General features: G+C 39.5%; 1 protein-coding gene across 2 annotated transcripts in view; it reads right to left on the reverse strand.

The window, feature by feature from the left end:
* The window catches only part of LOC129640371 (pleckstrin homology domain-containing family M member 3-like), a 124,769-nt gene that overhangs the window by 23,721 nt on the left and 78,935 nt on the right, over positions 1-22,113 (reverse strand). The window contains exons 3-4 of one of the 2 annotated variants that reach the window (XM_055565655.1): positions 9,638-9,795; positions 1,612-2,266 (exon numbers count right to left, since the gene is read on the reverse strand). In XM_055565655.1, coding sequence (XP_055421630.1) covers positions 2,242-2,266; positions 9,638-9,795 — 183 coding nt within the window. In that variant the 3' untranslated portion in view covers positions 1,612-2,241. Of the gene's footprint in view, positions 1-1,611; positions 2,267-9,637; positions 9,796-22,113 lie in introns of those variants that run through there. The other variant, XM_055565654.1, reaches the window with a different exon arrangement.

A 22,113-nucleotide genomic window follows, 5' to 3' on the forward strand; every position in this document is an offset into this window, starting at 1 on the left:
GTTGCAGGCAGATTCTTTACTGAGCTACGAGGGAAACCAAATTCATGTATTAATGTGTAATGTTCTTATAGTACTCTACATCAAAAGTGAAAATGAAAATCAAAATGTTAATTGCTCAGTTGTATCCAACTGAGTCACCCTATGGACTGTAGCCTGTTGGGCTCCTCTGTCCATGGAATTCTCCAGGCAGGAATACTGGAGTGGGTAGCTATTTCCTTCGCCAGCGGATCTTCCCAACCCAAGGATTGAACCAGAGCTTCCCTTGTGGCTCAGACGGTAAAGAGTCTGCCTGCAGTGTGGGAGACCCGGGTTTGATCCCTGGGTCAGGAAGATCCTCTGGAGAAAGAAATGGCAACCTATTCCAGTACTCTTGCCTGAAAAATCCTATGGATGGAGGAGCCTGGCAGGCTATAGTCCATGGGGTCACAGAGTCAGATGTGACTGAGTGACTTCACTTTCTTTCTTCTTTTTCTGCACTGCAGGCAGATTCTTTACCATCTAAGCCACCAGGGAAGCCCATTCCATATCTAAATACAGCCCCAAATGGGAGTGGGGTCATTAAATCTTAAAGTGCAATGTTTTCCATACTGGAAAACCTGTGGGGATGGCTTGTCTGTGACATGAAAAATTCAACACAGCTGAATGGATCAGATTGAAAGGATGGAACTGATTTATGATAGCTGGTATATTTTGTTAAGTCTTATGTGTTAAAATGCATGCAGAGTATTATCTAAGAGGAAGCATTTATGTCCTTGTGATGTGGAAACATTTCAAGATTGAGGACTGGCACCTTCATAGACCTGTGTGAAGGAGGATGGCCTCCTTAGCAGCATTCTGTCCTTAGTAACAAAAGAAGATCAGTGATATACAGAGATATTGGCAAGAAAGCTGGATAGAAGGTAATTTTAAGATTAAAAAAAAACCCACACACCTAAGTTCTGGGTCATTCTGTGGGTTTATGTGACTTTTTTGCTTTTATACTGATTGCTTTCCCTTACATCTTAGGGCTGTTATCGGTCTAATCTTCTGATTTGTCTTTCGGAGAATTTAGAACCCTTATTTCTTACTCTCCATCAAGAAGGCTGTGTTTTGTCATTCCTCCTTCCTCAGGATGTAGACCTGGACCTTTGTTTTCACAGAAGGTCCCTCTCTTCTAGAGCTGAGCTCTCTTTTCAGTCCTCTACAGGGGTAAATGCTGGATTAGGCTCAAGTAAAGCAGTTTTGTGATTCTGGATCTTTCTACTGTATTCAAAATCTTGCAACCTGAATTTCAGTGTTTTCCTATTTAAAGGAGAGAGGTATGTATTTAATCTGGGATGTCCCTTCCTAAAACTGATAAAAGCACGCCCTCATTCCACAGGTACCCCCGGCTGCACATGGCCTGCCCCGGCTGCACAGAGGGGGAAGCCTGGCTGTGGTCCCCTTTCCCAGCTCCCCCGCCCCCTCAGGATAGCCCTTTGGGGGTTCACAAAACAAAGGCAGAGCTTTCCCCCAGCCCAATCTAACTCCAGCTCACTGCTCCAAGTATATAAAAAAAAAATCCAGGTTGGCAAATAAAGGGAAAATTGTAAAGAACAGTTTTGCGAGGAGGTTTCTTTAATAACAGGTACATACAATTTTCAAATTTCTTTTAGGGGGTATGCTGCAAAAACAGTTTGAAGACTATAGGTACAGAAAAAACAGTGATGTACAATGAAAAAAGCACAGATTTTAGAGTCAGATATATCTGGCTTCATGTTTTGGCTTTATCTCTTGGGCCAAGTTAATTGCCTCCTCTGAAACTAGGTTTCCTCATTATAAAAATGGAGGTAACAATACTTCCTCAGAGGACTGGTAGAAGAATTAAATGATGAGATACGAAAACTGCTGGCACTAGTAAGTATTAGTGTGATTCCCCTACAAGCCCAGAATAGTGGCTATGTCAGCGAGAGGTGCTGTTCTAAAAATTAATACTAGGGTTTTATTTCTAAATTATACATTTTTGAAGTTTCCTTCTGCAGAACAATTTATTTAATAAGGAAAAGAAAGTCTTAAGAGTTGACCAATGTTTGATAATGTTGTTGTTTAATCACCAAGTCATGTCCAACTCTCTTGTGACTCCATAGACTGTAGCCCGCCAGGCTCCTCTGTCCATGGAATTTTCCAGGCAAGAATACTGGAATGGGTTGTCATTTCCTTTTCAAGGAGATCTTCCCGATCCAGGGATCGAACCCACATCTCCTGGATTGGCATGCAGATTCTTTACCACTGAGGCACCTGGGAAGTCCTGGTGATATATGGCCATAATCAAATAAGCATGTTAGAACTGGGTATATGCTGATACTGAAGTGCATAAATCAGTGCTTTAGAGCTCAACGTGGAGTTTTCTCCTCTGTTTGGAAATTGTGGAACATCTTTCTACTCACAATGCATGTCATTCCCCTTAGTGGAACCCCAGGTCGACCCCCTCCACTGTGGCTCCTCCCACATGTGAACGCAGCTGCCTGGTGGCTTGTCTGTCTCTTACTGGAGACTGTCAACTATTTGTGAGCAAGGAGCACGCCGGGTTCACTTTGTGTCTCCAGAACCCAGCCCAGTGCACAAACATAATATGCTCAGTGAATCATTTATTGAAGGAATGAATAGTTCTAATGCTTGTGGAATGTTCTTTACTGAATTGTAATTATGTTGTTCACATGATAGTTGGGTCTGAAAGGATATTAAATATAGTTCTGAGGGCACAGGGGTGCTGGATTTAGCAAGATGGTTTAGATACGTATGTGGTAACAATTTCACTAAAACTAAATTTCTAGCATTTTCACGTATAGATTTTTAAAACATATTTTACTATGGAAAATGCCAAACATATTCAGAAAGTAGAGAGGATAGTATAATAAACCTCTGCATACCTATCACCTAGTTTCAATGATTATCTCGTTCATCTATATTTATCTTCTCCCTCCCACCATCAGATTATTTTGAAGCAAATCTGATTTATTATCACTTCATCTGTAAAGATTTCAGTTATACATAGATTTTAAAATTTATCCCACTATTCAAATTTATTTTTATTTATGTATGTGTATGTTGCTCAGTTGTGTTCAACTCTTTGTGACCCCATGGACTGTAGTCTTCCAGGCTCTTGTCCATAGAGTGTTTCAGGCAAGCATACTGGAGTGGATTGCCATTTCCTTCTCTGGAGGATCTTCCTGACCCAGGGATTGAACCTGGGTCTCTTGTGCCCCCTGCATTGGCAGGTGGATTCTTTACCACTAGCACCACCTTTACTTAGTACATCTTTATAGGTATGTTTTAAATCTGCAACTCTATTTCTTTTTTTTTTTTTTTTTTTTTTTGCAACTCTATTTCTGATTATAGTTTTCCTTCAGTAAATCTTTTATTAGGGTTTGTTTGTCCTTTTCCATTGACATGTATAATCCACTCCCAGCATTTAAGTGGAAATTGAACCCCATGAGAAAGCTCAGCAGGTTCCTGGAAAGTATTATGAACCTGGAGTTCCAGGAAGGCTCAGAGCTCCTTCAGACTCAGACATCTGTGCAAGCAAATTAAGGGAACTGAATCTGACTAAGGGAGAAACAGAGGATTCCGACTGTATTCCTTCCTACAGGGTAAAGGCCTTATGAGCCCATGGCCGTGCAATGTGGTCATTTTGGTTGTGAGAATCCAGCATCTTGGATCATGACAACAGGTATCTTAGAGAAGGGGTTCTTTCTCCTGCATGTGACTCAGAATCACATGGGGAGTCTTTGAAGATACTGATTCTGGGGATTTAAATAAGCCAGATCTCACAGGAGATTCAAATGTGCAGTGAGAGGAGCACCTCCATCCTGCAAGAGACAAGTACCAAGACTGAGGGCTCTAAACATGTGTGCACCCCAGCACCCTGATTTTGGTTTCTAATATTCTCTATTAAAAAGGAACCGGGGCCCCCTGAAGAAATGGCTGCTTCTATGATTAGGGCAGGAATTATATAAGATGAGCTGGAAGCATTGGGCAGTGCTAGAAAGTAGGGAACTGCTCAACACCAAAACCTCCATAATCAACTATGATATGCCAAGGAGCCATAGGAGCCAACTGAGAGTTAAATGGCTAAAACTGGAACAGTTTGAGTAACACAAGTAAATGGTATTGGATAACCCAAAGTACAAAATAAATACTTTTTATTTATTTTATTTATTTTGGGCTCCCTGGTGGCTCAGATGGTAAAGAATCTGCCTGCAATGCAGGAGATCCAGGTTCGATCCCCTGGAGAAGGAAATGGCAACCTACTCTAGTATTCTTGCCTGGAGAATTCCATGGACAGAGAAGCCTGGTGGGCTACGGTCCATGGGGTCACAGAGAGTCAGACACGACTGAGGGACTAACACACACACACACATAAAATAAATATGCATGAGTCCATACTGATATGAATAAATAATTGAAAAAATAAATGGGAAATAAGAAACAAATCTCTTAGGCAGAAGAATTCCAAATGACTTTGTACATATTCCACTTATATAAGTCCCCACTGCTTAAGTGTGGGTCAAACATACTGACTTCCAGAAGGAAAGTATAAAAAGGAGATGGGAGTGGGTGGGGGGATGAGTAACTTTGACGTGGAGACACAAAAACTATAGTGATCAGTCATGTTCATAGTATGTACCCATGATATGATATCATGATGAAAATGACACTACCTCTTTGTTCTTCCTCCCAAACATACAGAACCTGGTATAATCATAAGACAGACAATAAGTATGTCCCAATAGAAGGACTGTACAAAATACCTGACCAGTACCCTGCAAAACTGTCAAGGCCATGAAAACAAAGTCTGAAAGACTGGTACCACCACGAAGCAGAGAATGATGAAGCAATTAAATGTAATGTGACATTCTGGAACAGAAAAGATGACTAGGTAGAAACTAAGGAAATCAGAAAAAAAAAAAGCCTATGGATTTCAGCTAATAATTGTATATTAATATTGGTTCATGAATTGTAACAAATGTACCATACTAATGTAAGGTTTTAATAGTGAAAACTGGGTATGGAACATAAAGGACTTTTCTGTACTATCTTTGTGATTTTTCTGTAAATCTAAAGTTGTTCTAATAAAGTTTATTAAAACTTTTCAGCTTTGACCTTTGAGCCAAATGTTCTGCTGAATGAACTGTTTTAACAGGTTTTATTTTTTAGGATAGGGCTTCCCTGGTGGCTCCCCAGTAAAGAATCCACCTGCTAACACAGGAGATGTAGGTTTGATCCCTTGGTCAGGAAGATACCCTAGAGAAGGAAATGGCAACCTGCTCTGGTGTTTGCCTGGAAAATCCCATGGACAGAGGAACCTGGCAGGCTATAGTACACAAGGTCCCAAAGAGTTGGACACAACTTAGCAACTAAATGACGACAACATTTTGAAGGTTCAGATTTACAAGAAAACTGAGTAGGTAATACAGAGTTCCCATATTATGACTGACCTCCAGTTTTCCTGATTATCAACATCTTGCATGGAGAAGGCAATGGCACCCCACTCCAGTACTCTTGCCTGGAAACTCCCATGGACAGAGGAGCCTGGTAGGCCGCAGTCCATGGGGTCGTTAAGAGTCCGACACGACTGAGTGACTTCACTTTCCCTTTTCACTTTCATGCATTGGAGAAGGAAATGGCAACCCACTCCAGTGTTCTTGCCTGGAGAATCCCAGGGACAGGGGAGCCTGGTGGGCTGCTGTCTATGGGGTCGCACAGAGTCGGACACAACTGAAGCGACTTAGCAGCAGCAGCAGCAACATCTTGCGTTAGTGTAGTAGTTTGTTACAATTAATGAACCAATATTGGTATATTATTAACTGAAGTCCACAGTTTAAAATAAAGAGTTATTCTGTGTTGTACGGTTCTATGAATTTTGACAAACATATAATGTCATGTATGCACTATTACAGAATCATATAGAATAATCTCATTGCCCCCAAATTTCCTGTGCTTCACAGGAAATTCCTATTCATTCCTCTCTACCCCCTCTCAAGAGCCTGGTAATCATTGATTTTCTTATTGTCTATATAATTTTGCCTTTTTCAGAATGTCACATACTTGGAATCATACAGTAAGTAACTTTTTCAGATTGGCTTCTTTCACTCAATAATATGCATTTAAGTTTCCTCCATGTCCTTTTGCGGCATAATAGCTCATTTCCTTTATCCCTGAATAATACTGCACTATATGGATAAACCACAGTTTCTTTATCCATCCACTTAGTAAAGGACAACTTGGTTGTTTCCAATTTGGGGCAATTAAGAATAAAGCTGCTATAAATACCCATGTGTAGATTTTTAAGTGAACGTAAATTATAAACTCATGTTATTTAAAGGTATATTGTTAATTTTCAAATATTTGGGTATTTTGCAGGTATCTTTCTATTATTGATTATAGTTTAATTTCATTATGGTCTGAGACATACTTGTATAAATTCTATTCTTTAAAATTTGTCCAGATGTGTTTAATGGCCCAGAATGTGATCTCTCTCTTAGTAAATATTCCATGTGAGCTTGAGAAGAATGCATATTCTGTTTTTGGATGGACCACATGAATTGACATGGGTGTCCATTAGATTCACTTGGTTGATAGTGCTTTTCAATTACTATACATTCACTGATTTTCTGCTTATGGGATCTGTCAGTTACTGACAAAGGGGTGCTGAAGTCTCTAGCTATAATAATTATTACTTGCTCAGTTGTGTCTGACTCTTTGTTTCCCTATGGACTGCAGCCCACCAGACTCCTCTGTCCACGGGATTTCCCAGGCAAGAATACTGGAGTGGATTGCCATTCTCTTCTCCAGGGGATCTTCCCAACCCAGGGTCTCCCACATTGCAGACACCAGGGAAGCCCAACTATAATAATGGATATACTTAAATATAATTGTGGATTCATCTGTTTCTCCATGCAGTTGTTGGTTTTTGTCTCATGCATTTTTGACTCTCTGTTCATACACACTAAAGATGGTTTTTTATTAAGAACTGATCCAGTTATCATTATATAATGCCCCTCTTTATCATGGTGTAAAGAATTGGTATTATTTCTTCCAATATTCAACAAAATTCACCAGTGAAGCCATTTGACTTCTTCATGGGAAGAAGAAGAAAAAATTACTATTTCAATTTCTTGTTGAAGGCCTATTCATATTTCTATTTCTTCTTGAGTCAGTTTTGGTACTTTGTCTTTCTAGAAATTTATCCATTTAATCTAAGTTGTCTAACCTGTTGGCATGAAGTTGTTTATACTGCCTCTTAAAAATTCTTTTAACTGCTATACCCTTTTTCTTTCCTGATACTGGCAATCTGAATCTTCTCTCTTAATTTTTTGGTCAGCCCACCTAAAAGGCTATCAAGTTAGTTAATCTTTTCAAAGAACCAATTTGTGGTTTCATTGACTTATTGTTTTTCATTTCATTGATATCTTCTCTAATCTTAATTCTTTCTTTCCTCCTGCTTGCTTTGGATTTACTTTGCTTTTCATACGTTTCTTAAAGTGGAATTTTAGGTTATTAATTTGAGACCTTCTTTCCTCTTTTCTGATATAGGTGTTTATAGCTATAAATTTCTCTCAAAGAACCACTTAAGCTGCATTCCATACATTTTGATATTTTGTATTTCATTTTCACTCATTTAAAAATATTTTAGGGATGTCCCTGGCAGTATTTAAGACTTTGCCTTCCAATGCAGGGGTTGCAGGTTCAATCCCTGGTTGGGGAGCTAAGATTCTACATGCTTCAAAGCCAAAAAACCCAAAACACAGAACAGAAGCAATATTGTAACAAATTCAATAAAGACTTACAAAATTATTTTAACATTTGATACATTAAAATGCTGAACTTAATGCTCTTAAAAATTTTTTTTTAATTTCTCTTGTGGTGGATTTCTTCTTTGACACATGGGTTTTTAGAGCACATTATTTAATTTCCAAATACTTTGGGGTTTTTCAAAATTTTTTTCTACTGGAGATCTTAATTCCATGTTTCAGAGAACACATCTGGTATGGTTTTAATCTTTTAAATTTATGAAGACTTCTTTTATGGCCCAGAATATATGGCATATTTAGTTGGAAGTATTTTTTTAATTTTTACTTTTTTATTAAACATTTTTTATTGCAGTATAATTCACATAAAACTCACTCTTTTAAAGTGTAAAATTCACTGCTTTTTAGTATATTCACAAGACTGTATAACCATCACCACTATCCAATTCTAGAACATTTGTATCACCCCCCCCCAATAAATCCATGCTCATTAGTAGTTATTCTCTTTCCCCCTTCCCCAGGCTCTAGGCACCTACAAATCTACTTTCTGTCTCTATAGATTTGTCTTTTGGGTACATTTCATATAAATAGAACATATATGGCCTTTTGTGTCTGGCTTCTTGCACTTAGCATAATGGCTTCAAGGTTCATCCACTCTGCAGCATTACTTCATTCCTTTTTAGATGGGATAATATTTCACTATGTGGATATATCACATTTTGTTTATCCAGTCATTAGCTGATAGGCATTTATATTGTTTCTAATTTTTGATTACTATGAATACTGTTGCTACGAACATTTGTATACAAGTTTTTGTGTGGTATACATTTTTAAGAAGTATATAATCTTTAGGCTATGAGCTAAATAACAGTACTCAGGAATCTGGAAGCAGGAGTGTGTGTGTGTGTGTGTGTGTGTGTGTGTGTGTGTATGTGTGTAGGGAATCTTATGTTTCTGTGTCTGTCTTTCTGTGTGTGGGACCTAGATGTTTACAAATAGTCTTTGGGTTTAAGAAGAGGCCAGAAGGGCTGAGTGGACTCTTAATATCTTAGCTTTACCACACATGCTTCAGCTCTCCCTGGCTAAGTGCCTCACCTTCTATTCTGAACCACAGAGTAAGTGAGCCCAGCAGGGTGGGAAATGAGCCATGACATTCATGCCCAGAGAAGCCAATGCACTTATGCACAAACAATGTATATTCCTATTATGCTTTTGGAATAAAAGGAAAAGTGATATGTATCATTTTATGACTCAAGAAACAGGCAACAGGAAAAACCCCGCTCTTAAGTCAGGGGAAAAAAGTCATCCATCAATCAATGGAAGTGATGATACCCAAATATTACTTTGGTTAGAAAAATAATCCCACATGGACTCCCACTTTTCTCTCCTTTGGATCCTAAAACTTCACCACTAGACTGTGGGGCATCTATAGAGAAGAGCGTGTGGGGAGCTAGACAGCTGTTCACCAATGTCCTCTGGTTTTCTTCCTAGTCATCCATCCAGTTTGGGGCTTCCTCTGAGACTACAATTTCCATAGCCTATCACTTGACCCTGGGATGGTTGTGAGAATTCTTCCACCCCCATCTTTATTCTAAAAAATGAAGCTGAATACTCTTTGTTACCAAATAAGGCAGATCTAGACTATGGTTTTTTTGCAACTTTGTTATATCATTCTGGATAAAGGAAGCATGGTGAGTTGGAAATAAAATAGGAAACCAAAGGGTAAAAAATATTCTCCAGGAAAACGGGAAATCTGATGCAGAGGCAGAGACAGAGACACAGTGCTTGACTAAAAGTTGGCCTGATCTGGCCCATTCACTGCATGTGACATATTCAGGTATACTGTTATAAGACAAGAGATTCCATACCTGCTTGTTGAAATATCCTCAAAAGGGTAGAGGATCTCTCCATTGTTACAGATTTCACAGATGAACCCCTTCTGGCTACAAAGACTGCAGCTGTACACATGCGAGGTGGCAAATTTAATGACCTTGCCCAAGAATGGAGCCAGCTTTCCCTCTATTACCTGCAGAAAGAGAAACAGAACAGGGAAGAAAGCAAATTTGTTGAGAACAAAAAGTCTTGTAGATGCAGGACTGGAATTCCTTTCCTTTACACAACAGGAAAACCTCTAATTATAATTTCTCAGCAACTCTGAGAAAGAAAAGACATAGTATTTTTGCTCCAAAAGAACTCTCTGGCTTAAACCACTGGGGGTTGAAAAATGAAGATGTTGAAAGTTCTTTTGTATTACTCTTTTTCTGTAGTGTGTTGTAGCGGATAGAGGACCAACAAACGGGGAAGCCTACTTTCATAGACACAGTTATGGTGTCATATACGAGGAGTGTGGCGGATTTCCCCAAACAGATTGAAAACACACAGGGTAACTACTGATGTAGAATTTTATGTTATGTTATATATTCAATAATATCTGTTTCCTAATGAGTTAATAGAATAGTTTTTTTTTTTTTTCACCAGCTCACCTAAGAACATGTAACAAATGTGGAAAAATAGGTTTCTCTTGCTGCTGCTAAGTATCATAATAACAGATGTTGCAATTTGGCAGTCTGAGGACTATATTTAGCCTGAAGATGTTTTTTTTAAATCTCTTAGTGTTTAAAAAAATGAGCCAATTTAATAATTGGGGGGGGGTTACATAAAAATTCAGATTTTTGGCTTCTTTTGAAAAATCATTAGATCTGGCAAAACTAGGCCTGGATTCCAACATGATGATGATCCCGGCTGTGAGTAGAGGCTGCTGGCTCCTGCTGAGACATGTGCTCTTCAACTGACACTTGACTCCACAAGGTCCCAGTGTCTTGTCTTGAGTCTGCCTGCCTCCCATGGTCCCCTCCCCTCAAACATTCATGAGTTTGGAGCCGATGGTTCATCAGAGCCCCCCTCCCTTAACTAATAATGCACAGGCTTCAAAGACTTTAGCAGTTCCTATATTAACAAGATAAAATCTGCCTTTATTTCTCTCTTACTGAGGCATGTGCATATATATGCTGATTTTGATATAAGAAAAAAATGAAGATTGAATTTAATTTGGAAATAGCTGGAAATAGATGGATACTTTCAAATGAACCATAATTAAAATGAGAATTCTACATAAAAATAACATCTGAGAGCAGTAAATTATACTTAAAGAGATATTACAAGGTTGCTGCTGCTAAGTCACTTCACTCGTGTCCAACTCTGTGCGACCCCATAGACAGCAGCCCACCAGGCTCCCCATCCCTGGGATTCTCCAGGCAAGAACACTGGAGTGGGTTGCCATTTCCTTTTCCAATGCATGAAAGTGAAAAGTGAAAGTTGAAGTCGCTCAGTCGTGTCCGACTCTTAGCGACCCCATGGACTGCAGCCTACCAGGCTCCTCCGCCCATGGGATTTTCCAGGCAAGAGTACTGGAGTGGGGTGCCCTTGCCTTCTCCGTTAAGGTAAACAAATTGTAGTGCTGATAATACAAAAGTAAAAGACTATAAGGAATATAAAAATGTATTCTGCAATTTCTTTACACACTAACAATGAAATATCAGAAACAGAATGTAAAAAACCACCCCTTTTAAAACCACATCAAAACAGCAAAATAAAATACTTACGAATAAACCCCACCAAGAAGGTGAAAGACTTATATACTGAGAACTACAAAACATTAATAAAGGAAATTGAAGATGATTCAAAGAAATAGAAAGATATCCCATGCTCTTGGATTGGAAGAATTAATATTGTTAAAATGGCTATACTACCCAAAGTAATCTACAGATTTAATGTGATCCTTATCAAATTAACTGTGAAATTTTTCACAGAACCAGGACTGATAACCCTGAAATCTATTGGCCCTTCCCTGGTGGCTCAGACAGTAAAGAATCAGCCTGCAATGTGGGAGACCTGGGTTCAATCCCTAGGTTGGAAAGATCCCCTGGAAAAGGGAACAGCTATCCACTCCAGCATTCTTATATACTGAGAACAACAAAACATTAATAAAGGAAACTGAAGATGACTCAAAGAAATAGAAAGATATCCCATGCTCTTGGATTGGAAGAATTAATATTGTTAAAATGGCAATACTACCCAAAGCAATCTACAGATTTAATATGATCCCTATCAAATTACCTATGACATTTTTCAAAGAATCAGAACAGATAATACAAAAATTATCTATACAGAATGATAAAAAGCCCAGATTTCCCAAAGCAATCCTGAGGAAAAAGAACAAAGCAGGAAGCATAACTTTATCAGACTTTAGACAATACTACAAAGCTACAGTAATCAAAACAGTATGGTACTGGCACAAAAAGAGACATATGGATCAATGGAACAGAATAGAGAGCCCAGAAGTAAACCCACACACCTATGGTCAATAAATATTGACAAAGAAGGCAAGAATATAAAATGGGAAAAAAGACAGCCCCTTTAGCAAGTAGTGCTGGGAAAGCTGAACAACTGCATGCAAATTAAATTTGAACACACCCTCACACCATATACAAAAATAAACTCAAAATGGGTTAAATACTTAAATATGACATAATACTCCTAGAAGAGAATATAGGCAAAACATTCTCTGACATAAATTGTACCCATGTTTTCTTAGGTTAGTCTCCCAAGGTAACAGATATAAAAGCAAAAATAAACAAATAGGACCTAATCAAACTTATAAGCTTTTGTACAGCAAACAAAACCATAAATAAAACAAAAAGATAACCCATAAACTGCAGAAGACATTTGCAAATGATGTTACCAACAAGAGCTTCAGTTCAGTTCAGTCGCTCATACATGTCCAACTCTTTTTGACCCCATGGACCACAGCACACCAGGCCTCCCTGTCCATCAACTCCCGGAGGTTACTCAAACTCATGTCCATTGAGTCAGTGATGCCATCAAACCATTTCATCCTCTGTCATCCCCTTCTCCTGCTGCCCTCAATCTTTCCCAGTATCAGGGTCTTTTCAAATGAGTCAGTTCTTTGGATCAGGTGGCCAAAGTATTGGAGTTTCAGCTCCAACATCAGTCCTTCCAATGAACACCCAGGACTGATCTCCTTTAGGATGGACTGGTTGGATCTCCTTGCAGTCCAAGGGACTCTCAAGAGTCTTCTCCAACACCACGGTTCAAAAGCATCAATTCTTTGGTGCTCAGCTTTCTTTATAGTCCAACTCTCACATCCATACCTAACCACTGGAAAAAACAGCCTTGACTATACAGACTTTTGTTGGCAAAATAATGTCTCTGCTTTTTAATATGCTGTCTAGGTTGGTCATAACTTTCCTTCCAAGGAGTAAGCATCTTTTAATTTCATGGCTGCAATCACCATCTGCAGTGATTTTGGAGCCCAAAAAAATAAAGTCAGCCACTGTTTCCACTGTTTCCCCATCTATTTGCCATGAAGTGATGGGACCGGATGCCATGATCTTAGTTTTCTGAATGTTGAGCTTTAAGGCAGCTTTTTCACTCTCCTCTTTCACTTTCAAGAGGCCCTTTAGTTCTTCACTTTCTGCCATAAGGGTGGTGTCATCTGCATATCTGAGGGTATTGATATTTCTCCCAGCAATCTTGATTCCAGCTTGTGTTTCTTCCAGCCCAGTGTTTCTCATGATGTACTCTGCATATAAGTTAAATAAGTAGGGTGACAATATACAGCCTTGACGTACTCCTTTTCCTATTTGGAACCAGTCTGTTGTTCCAAGTCCAGTTCCAACTTTTGCTTCTTGACCTGTACGCAGGTTTCTCAAGAGGTAGGTCAGGTGGTCTGGTATTCCCATGTCTTGAAGAATTTTCCACAGTTTATTGTGATCCACACAGTCAAAGGCTTTGGCATAGTCAATAAAGCAGAAATAGATGTTTTTCTGGAACTCTCTTGCTTTTTCCATGATCCAGCAGATGTTGGCAATTTGATCTCTGGTTCCTCTGCCTTTTCTAAAACCAGCTTGAACATCTGGAAATTCAGGTTCACATATTGCTGAAGCCTGGCTTGGAGAATTTTGAGCATTACTTTACTAGCATGTGAGATGAGTGCAATTGTGCAGTAGTTTGAACACTCTTTGGCATTGCCTTTCTTTGGGATTGGAATGAAAGCCAACCTTTTCCAGTCCCGTGGCCACTGCTGAGTTTTCCACATTTGCTGACATATTGAGTACAGCACTTTCACAGCATCATCCTTTAGGATTTGAAATAGCTCCACTGGAATTCCATCACCTCCACTAGCTTTGTTTGTAGTGATGCTTCCTAAGGCCCACTTGACTTCACATTCCAGGATGTCTGGCTCTAGGTGAGTGATCACACCATCGTGATTATCTGGGTCATGAAACTCTTTTTTTGTACAGTTCTTCCATACCATTTCTGTCCTGTATAGAGCCCATCTTTGCATGAAATGTTCCCTTGGTATCTCTAATTTTCTTGAAGAGATCTCTAGTCTTTCCCATTCTGTTGTTTTCCTCTATTTATTTGCATTGATTGCTGAGGAAGGCTTTCTTATCTCTCCTTGCTATTCTTTGGAACTCTGCATTCAATAGGTATATCTTTCTTTTTCTCATTTGTGTTTCATTTCTCTTCTTTTCTGGAGAAGGCACTGGCGACCCACTCCAGTACTCTTGCCTGGAGAATCCCATGGACGGAGGAGCCTGGTAGGCTGCAGTCCATGGGGTCGCTAAGAGTCAGACACAACTGAGCAACTTCACTTTCACTTTTCACTTTCATGCATTGGAGAAGGAAATGGCAACCCACTCCAGTGTTCTTGTCTGGAGAATCCCAGGGACGGGGAAGCCTGGTAGGCTGCAGTCCATGGGGTCGCGAAGAGTCAGACATGACTGAGCGACTTCATTTTGACTTTCACTTCTCTTCTTTTCGCAGCTATTTGTAAGGCCTCCTCAGACAGCCATTTTGCTTTTTTGCATTTCTTTTTCTTGGGGATGGTCTTGATCCCTGTCTCCTGTACAATGTCACGAACCTCCGTCCATAGTTCATCAGGCACTCTGTCTATGAGATCTAGTCCCTTAAATCTATATCTCACTTCCACTGTATAATCATAAAGGATTTGATGTAGGTCATACCTGAATGGTCTAGTGGTTTTCCCCACTTTCTTCAATTTAAGTCTGAATTTGGCAATAAGGAGTTCATGATCTGCATCACCGTCTGTTCCCGGTCTTGTTTTTGCTGACTGTATAGAGCTTCTCCATCTTTGGCTGCAAAGAATATAATCAATCTGATTTCAGTGTTGGCCATCTGGTGATGTCCATGTGTAGAGTCTTCTCTTGTGTTGTTGAAGAAGGTGTTTGCTATGACCAGTGCATTCTCTTGGCAAAACTCTATTAGCCTTGGCCCTGCTTCATTCTGTACTCCAAGGCCAAATTTGCCTGTTACTCCAGGTGTTTCTTGTACTGTTACCACAGTCAATTTTAGAACATTTCCTCCACTCTCCTCCAAATCCCCACACCCATTAGCAGTCACTAATCTTTTCTCCCTAACCCATTCCACAAGCAATCTCTACTTTCTGTCTTCATAATTTTACCTACTCTGGATATTTCATGTAAATAGAATAATATATATAATATGTGGTGTTCTTTGACTGGCTTCTTTCACTAGGCATAATGTTTCAGGGTTGGTGTTGATTTTTTTTAAAACATTATTTATTTATTTATTTTTGGCTGCACTGAATCTTCATTGCTTTATGTGGGTTTTCTTTAGTTTCAGTGAGTGAGGACTACTCTTCATTGCAGTATGTGGGCTTCTCACTGCAGCAGCTTCTCTTGTGGAGCATGGGTCTCGGCATGCAAGCTTCAGCAGCACGCAGGCTCAGTTCTTGCAGCTTGAAGGCCCTAAAGTGCAGGCCCAGTAGTTGTGGTGCACCCGTTCAGCTGCTCCACTGCATGTGGAATCTTCCTGGACCAGAGGTCAAACTTATGTCCCCCACATTGGCAGGCGGATTCTTATCCATTGTGCCACCAGGGAAGTCCTGATTTAATAATGAAATAAGATTCTAGTTTTATTTATGGATGATAGCCTTTTTCCTTGAATCTATCCAGCATATATACTAATCAGGTTTATACATTACTTTCATTGTGTGTTATCTCTTCCCTCAAACCTTTGGTTGAATTCTTATTTTACCATTAGTAAAAACTCTTCATTCATTCATTTCAGAAAATTGCATTGAATTTGCTTGAATTCAATGCATAGTCGGCATTGAATATACTTGGCTATTGATAGAAGCATTAACTAGACAAAACTGGAGCTTATATTTTGCCTGGTGTACAAGTGTCTCCATAGGCTAATTCCAAACTGTCTATCCAAATTCATTTTCCATTCCTTGGTATTTATGTTCTGTTGTGAGGGAACTCTTCCCTGTGTAGAATATGCTTGTTCTTGTTTCTGTGCCTTTGCCAATGTATTTCTTCTATCGGGAGTTTCACTTCTTCTCTTAACACTTACTTAAATGTCACCCAGGATTCATGGCTCAGATCTATTCTGGCTTGATCTGGACAGTCATCTTTGGCTACTTCACCTGCCATGGATCTCTTGTGCTTCATATAACTTATTTTTATAACCACACAATTTAATATGGAAATTGATGTTCTCCTGTATTTTTTGCTATCCTTTAACATTTGATTGTTTTGCTTTTCCAACTGTAGATTGAAAATGTAAAAGTGGAGGTACTACCTATAAAATGGTGATTTTGTCCATAAAAGTAAAATGGTGATTTTACTTATAAAAATGGCAATTTTATGTAAAGCAGCCTAAAAGAATGTAAATTGCTTAAAGGCAGACTGAATCTCACACTAGTCTTAAATCCCCTCTCTCTGCCAGGCATCTAGGTTCTTGCTGAATGATTGAGGGTGCTTTCCAGTCTTTTTCCTTTGCTGCAACAGTCATATCTTTGCGCTATTTTTGTGTCACAACATTTTGAATCATTCCACTGTGTGATTTGGGGAGGAGAGTGAAGAACATGTGAACTTGGTGGCAACTCAGCTAATTAGAAACCCCTTTTGCTTCTTTACACTTAAGTAATCGGTCTTCCTATTTGTCAGGTGAGGTTCAGGGCCATGTTTCAAAGTGCTGAAGTTGCTAGAATTTTTTCCTTCAGAAAAGCAAGGTAATACTCTGTAAGTTTATTTTAGAATTGACAAACATTTCTTTAATATTACAGGGAAGAAAACTTTATACTGATTTCAAAGGGTAAAGGTAAAATTTAGGAGATTTAATCTTGTTTTGAATATAACAACTAGCAATACTTGGAAGCTATTCCGGCTTCTGGTCTAGAGGCTTCAGCACTAACAGAAGCAGGGTCCAGGTATCTGGAGCTCATATCTCACAGCCATATCTTTACTTGAGATACTTGCTTAAAAAGAAGTAAGATATCCTACCATCTCCTCCTGCCCTCAAGAATCGTGCTTTTCATTCCCACTTTCCTAGCCAACCTGGTGGGGTGTTGAGGTTAGGACCATATTCCACAAACACCAGGAAGATGGAAGCCTCAAAGAAGACCAAAGCTTGAGGAGCCTTTCTTTTTCACTTTTTCCCGGTCACAGGTTAATATAACTTTACATCCTTCCATCACAAGTCACAAGGCCATTCAGCTTTAGCATTTAGAAGACTGGTGGTTTGTTAACCAGGCCCTCATTTGGATATGTTGTAAGTGCTGGTGAAATAGACCTCTGAGATGAGGTTTAGTTATCCTAGGCTTAGTTATTTTCCCCAAGTGCCTGTTATTGTGAAGAAAATCATGACAAAGTAATTAGCAGAAAACATAGGTAGCTCTTCATCCACCTCCTCAATCTCCCTCATCTTCTCCATACTCCAAATTGTTCTATCTCCTTGAGAAAAAGGCGTATGTCCAAAACACAGTGAAATAGTTTGCTTCTGTTTTCCATTAAACTTAATTTCTTGTATGAAAGAAAGTCCTAGTCTGATTTAATTTGGAGGTACTGCATATATGATTATTCCAGGGGTATCATAGGGCCTTCGTGTTCAAAGAATACACACTTCCATTTGTAACTTAAAATTATGTGTCTTTTTTATTGCACTGTACAATAAAGACAAATGCAATATCAAGCTGATACCTTCTTCAGGAGTTTTCTATTTTTGACTTTCACATTCTCTCTACAAATTATTTTCACTCTATCAACTCAGGTACTTCTAGAACTCCAGGAATAGTCAAATATCACTTTCCATGATCCCACAAACTGAGAAATACACCAAATATGCTTACCCTTCTTGTGTGACAGTAGCCCACGAAAGCTGCTGGTCGAACTTCCAGCTCAAGGATACACACATTTCCCCACCTCTTCTATTCTGGTCAAGATGGTCAGCCCTGGAATTTGAGGCCTATGGCTTTCTTGTAGACTAAGACAACAGACTTTATTTGATTTGCCTTCTTGCAGAGCAATCAAAAATTACAATTAAGTTAAAAAATAACCTAGTGCTGCCTTCTCCAAACCACAGTTTCAGAAACAGCTGCTCATTACTCATGTGTGGCACCAGGAAATTGCAGTGTCATGTTCAAGGTCTGCAGCCAATAGAGATCTGTGGGATTGGGAAAAGGGCACAAATGATTCTTTTATGTCCATTACCTTCACTCCCTTGGCACCATCACAAAATTCAAAATCTACACTGGGAGAAAGACGGAGCACTAGGGGACTTAGACAAGAAACAAGAAAGAAAAATCTCCTTCTCATGGAATGTATGCATCAACGAATTCCTTCCCCCTGAATTGCAAGTTACCTTCCATTTCAATACTGGCATTCCTCTGCCATTGTGTAGCATCTAGATTCTGGACAACTGTTGGGAAGACTTTGATGGGGAGGGCTGCTGCACTTGACAAATGGCCCCTCCTCTGAAAGTCTAACCAAAAGACCCCATTCATGTTCAACAAAGCCACCTGCCACTTACTAGTAACAAGCGAGCTTGGCGAAATGGAAGAATCAAAATTGTCACACACTGTAAAATGATTTCAAATATAATTTCGTTTGCATTTGCTTGGCCAGAGAATTCTGAAAGACAGCACTCACTGTTTTCTTTTTGAGTGACATTTCTTAGCGTTAACAGGTGGGGACAGTGATGGTTAGTGATCTAGGCCTGGTGAGTTCCTGAAGATTTAGGAAAAACAGTTTGTGGAATCTGCTCAAGTTTGGAAAGCTAACACATGCAAGAATAATTCTGCATTCTCATTTGATTCTAAATTTTACTCCTTTTTTCTTAAAAAAATTGATATGTAATGTTATATTAGATTCAGGTATACATTGTAATGGTTTGGTATTTGTATATATTGCAAAATATCACCACAGTAAGTCTAGTTAACTTAATTTTATTCCTCTTAGTAATAAATCCTTAAAAACAGAAAATAAAAAGAGTACTACCATATTATTTTTCTTAAAAACAGAAAATAAAAGGCATAGGGGATTTTCCTATTTCAAAAAGTTTGTTAAAATCCCATTTCTCCATAATTAGCCTTAAAGCTCCTTATCATGGCTCAATGCTGGGATGTTTGCAGAAAAACAGGAAACTGTGTCTTCTCTAATTAGCTGCTCCACACCCTTCTTTATCCATTATGGGACTGTTCTAACAGGACGAAGGTTCTGGCTAATCAAATACTTCACTCATGGTGGATTATGATGTCAACATTGAGCTCTTATCTGATTCTCTTCCAAGGGTGACAATCTCTACTTAGATTCTGGAAACTATGTTATAATTTGGGTTGTCTGGGTTGACGTAATTGGGTCGATTTGTAAGTGGCCATCACCATTTCTATCAAGCAAATGCAAACGAAATCAAATTATACTTTGCATTCTGGTAGAAACTATCTCCGGAGAAGGCAATGGCACCCCACTCCAGTACTCTTGCCTGGAAAATCCCATGGATGGAGGAGCCTGGTGGGCTGCTGTCCATGAGGTCGCTAAGAGTCGGATACGACTGAGTGACTTCACTTTCACTTTTCACTTTTATGCATTGGAGAAGGAAATGGCAACCCACTCCAGTGTTCTTGCCTGGAGAATCCCAGGGACAGGGGAGCCTGATGGGCTGCCGTCTAAGGGGTCGCACAGAGTCGGACACGACTGAAGCGACTTAGCAGCAGCAGCAGCAGAAACTATCTCAGGGACTAAAAGAATTTCAACTTTCTCCAATGGCTGAATGGTAAAGCTGAACCCAAGAACATAAATTTCTTAATTCACAAAAATATATAGGATGGGGTCTAAAGTGTCTCAATGGCTATAGGCTCGTGAAGCCATAACTTCATGGAACATCAGTAGAAGCATTTGCAAAGAGTAAGTACAATTATGTGGCCCACATATTTGAGCCCCAAAGCAGGCCATATGGTCTCATATAAATGTATGTGTACTATTTACAGGGAAAGTAGATTAAGATATTTTAAGTTGAGACAGTTCAGGAAATTCTTATGGTATGATCAGCAGAATCTTACTTCTCTATTGAGTTAATTAGCTATGTGTCTAATATAAACCTGATTTAGGTCACAACTATTCATTTTGGCCCAGTTATGTCATTATTACTCACTGAAAAGTATACAAGGAAAGGCTCTAAGTCAGCAGCCCCCCAAGCTTTTTGGCACCAGGGACCATTTGATAGAAAAAAGTTTTTCCACAGACCAGAGATGGAGGTGAGATGGCATCACTGACTCAATGGACATGAGTATGATCAAACTCCAGGAGATAGTAAAGGCCAGGAAAGCCTAGCATGCTGCCATTTATGGGGTTGCAAAGAGTCCGACACGACTGAGCAACTGAACAACAGTGAGAGGTTGGGTAGGATGTGGTGGGAGGGGGATGGTTTTGGGATGATTCTCATAAGGAATGAGCAACCTAGAGCCTTCACATGTGTAGTTCACAATAGAGATCATGCTCCTATGAGAACCTAATGCTGTCACTGATGTGACAGGAGGCTGAGCAATGTGAGCAACGGGGAGCAGCTGTAAATAGAGATGAAGCTTCACTTGCTGCTTGCCGCCGCTTACCTCTTGCTCTGTGGCCCAGTTCCTAACAGGCCATGACCAATACTGGTCTGTGGCCCAGAAACTGGGGACACCTGCTTTAAATGATTTCTTTAACTTGGCTAAAGGGGCCCAGAGAGGAGATGGGGAGCACCCTGGTAGCTCAGATGGTAAAGAATCTGCCTGCAATGCAGGAGATTGGGGTTCAATCCCCGGGTTAGCAAGATCCCCTGGAGAAGGGAATCACAACCCACTCCAGTATTCTTGCCTGGAGAATCCCATGGACAGAGGAGCCTGGCAGGCTATAGTCCATGGAGTTGCAAAGAATCGGACACAACTGAGCGACTAACACACAAACACACATACAAGGGAAAAACTAAGGCCCAGGGAGGTGATGGGGAGCTAAGATCACCTAGCTGGGTTATGTCAGGCCTTGGCACCCCCACTCCCGTCTCCTTAAGTATTCTTCACTGTTCTCAGAAGGGGCCCTAATGAGGGCATCTAGGGTCAGAGTGCAGCCTTGGGGTTTGGTTCAGCCTGGGAATCCTGAAGTCATTGGATAACCACGGAGCCATCATATAGAAATGGAGGATTTCTAAACCGACTCAGTCCCTACATGGAAATAAGATGCGTGGGCTAGATTGGTCCAGGTTTACTCCCACAGTTTTGATCTGAACTGGATCTGTCTTTGGCTTATGTAAGGATTTATTTTCCAACATATTTACTCCTTGTACAAAAATTCTCTTAAGTAGTCACATCTTGTGTAAATTTCTAAACATGGAGTATCATTCTTATTATTGAGTGAAGGACTGGGAAATTCATGAATTAAAGTAACATGAACTTCAATTAAAAAAATTAAAAAAGATAAAGTAACATGAAATTCTATGATGAAAATGGGCTTATTAACTTAAACCCTAGGCTATTTACCAAGAGAAGTAACTTTATTAAAGGAAGAAGCAACTACGGCTGGAAAAAACCAAAGCAAACTAATTCAACTCCCTGAAAGCATGTATGTAACAGAAAGTGAAGAAACAGTGCTTTTTAGAGGGACCTGTTGAGGACATCTTACCAACAACAAAAGACCCCATGTTTAAAGAAGTAGAGAAACAGAGGAGAAATTAAAGCAATGTTACCTGATCATGCATGGGAATGACCCACTAAGGGTTAGGAGAGACATAAAAGGTAGAAAGCAAAGAACGAAAGGAGAAGTATGTAAAGGATGGAGTTAAAAAAAAAAAAAAGTTTTTTTTTTAAAAAGGGAAAAGCAACTGAGACGCTCACAAAGAGAAAAAAGGATTGAAACTGATTTGAGATCTGAAATGGGAGCTAAACATCTTGACTTCTCTTCTCAGTTCTGTCCCCACTAAGCTGTCTGACCTTTTTAATAAGTCCCTTAATTTCTCCATGCCT

The sequence above is a fragment of the Bubalus kerabau genome, chromosome X (genome assembly GCF_029407905.1).
Source record: "Bubalus kerabau isolate K-KA32 ecotype Philippines breed swamp buffalo chromosome X, PCC_UOA_SB_1v2, whole genome shotgun sequence".
Classification (NCBI taxonomy): Eukaryota; Metazoa; Chordata; class Mammalia; order Artiodactyla; family Bovidae; genus Bubalus; species Bubalus kerabau.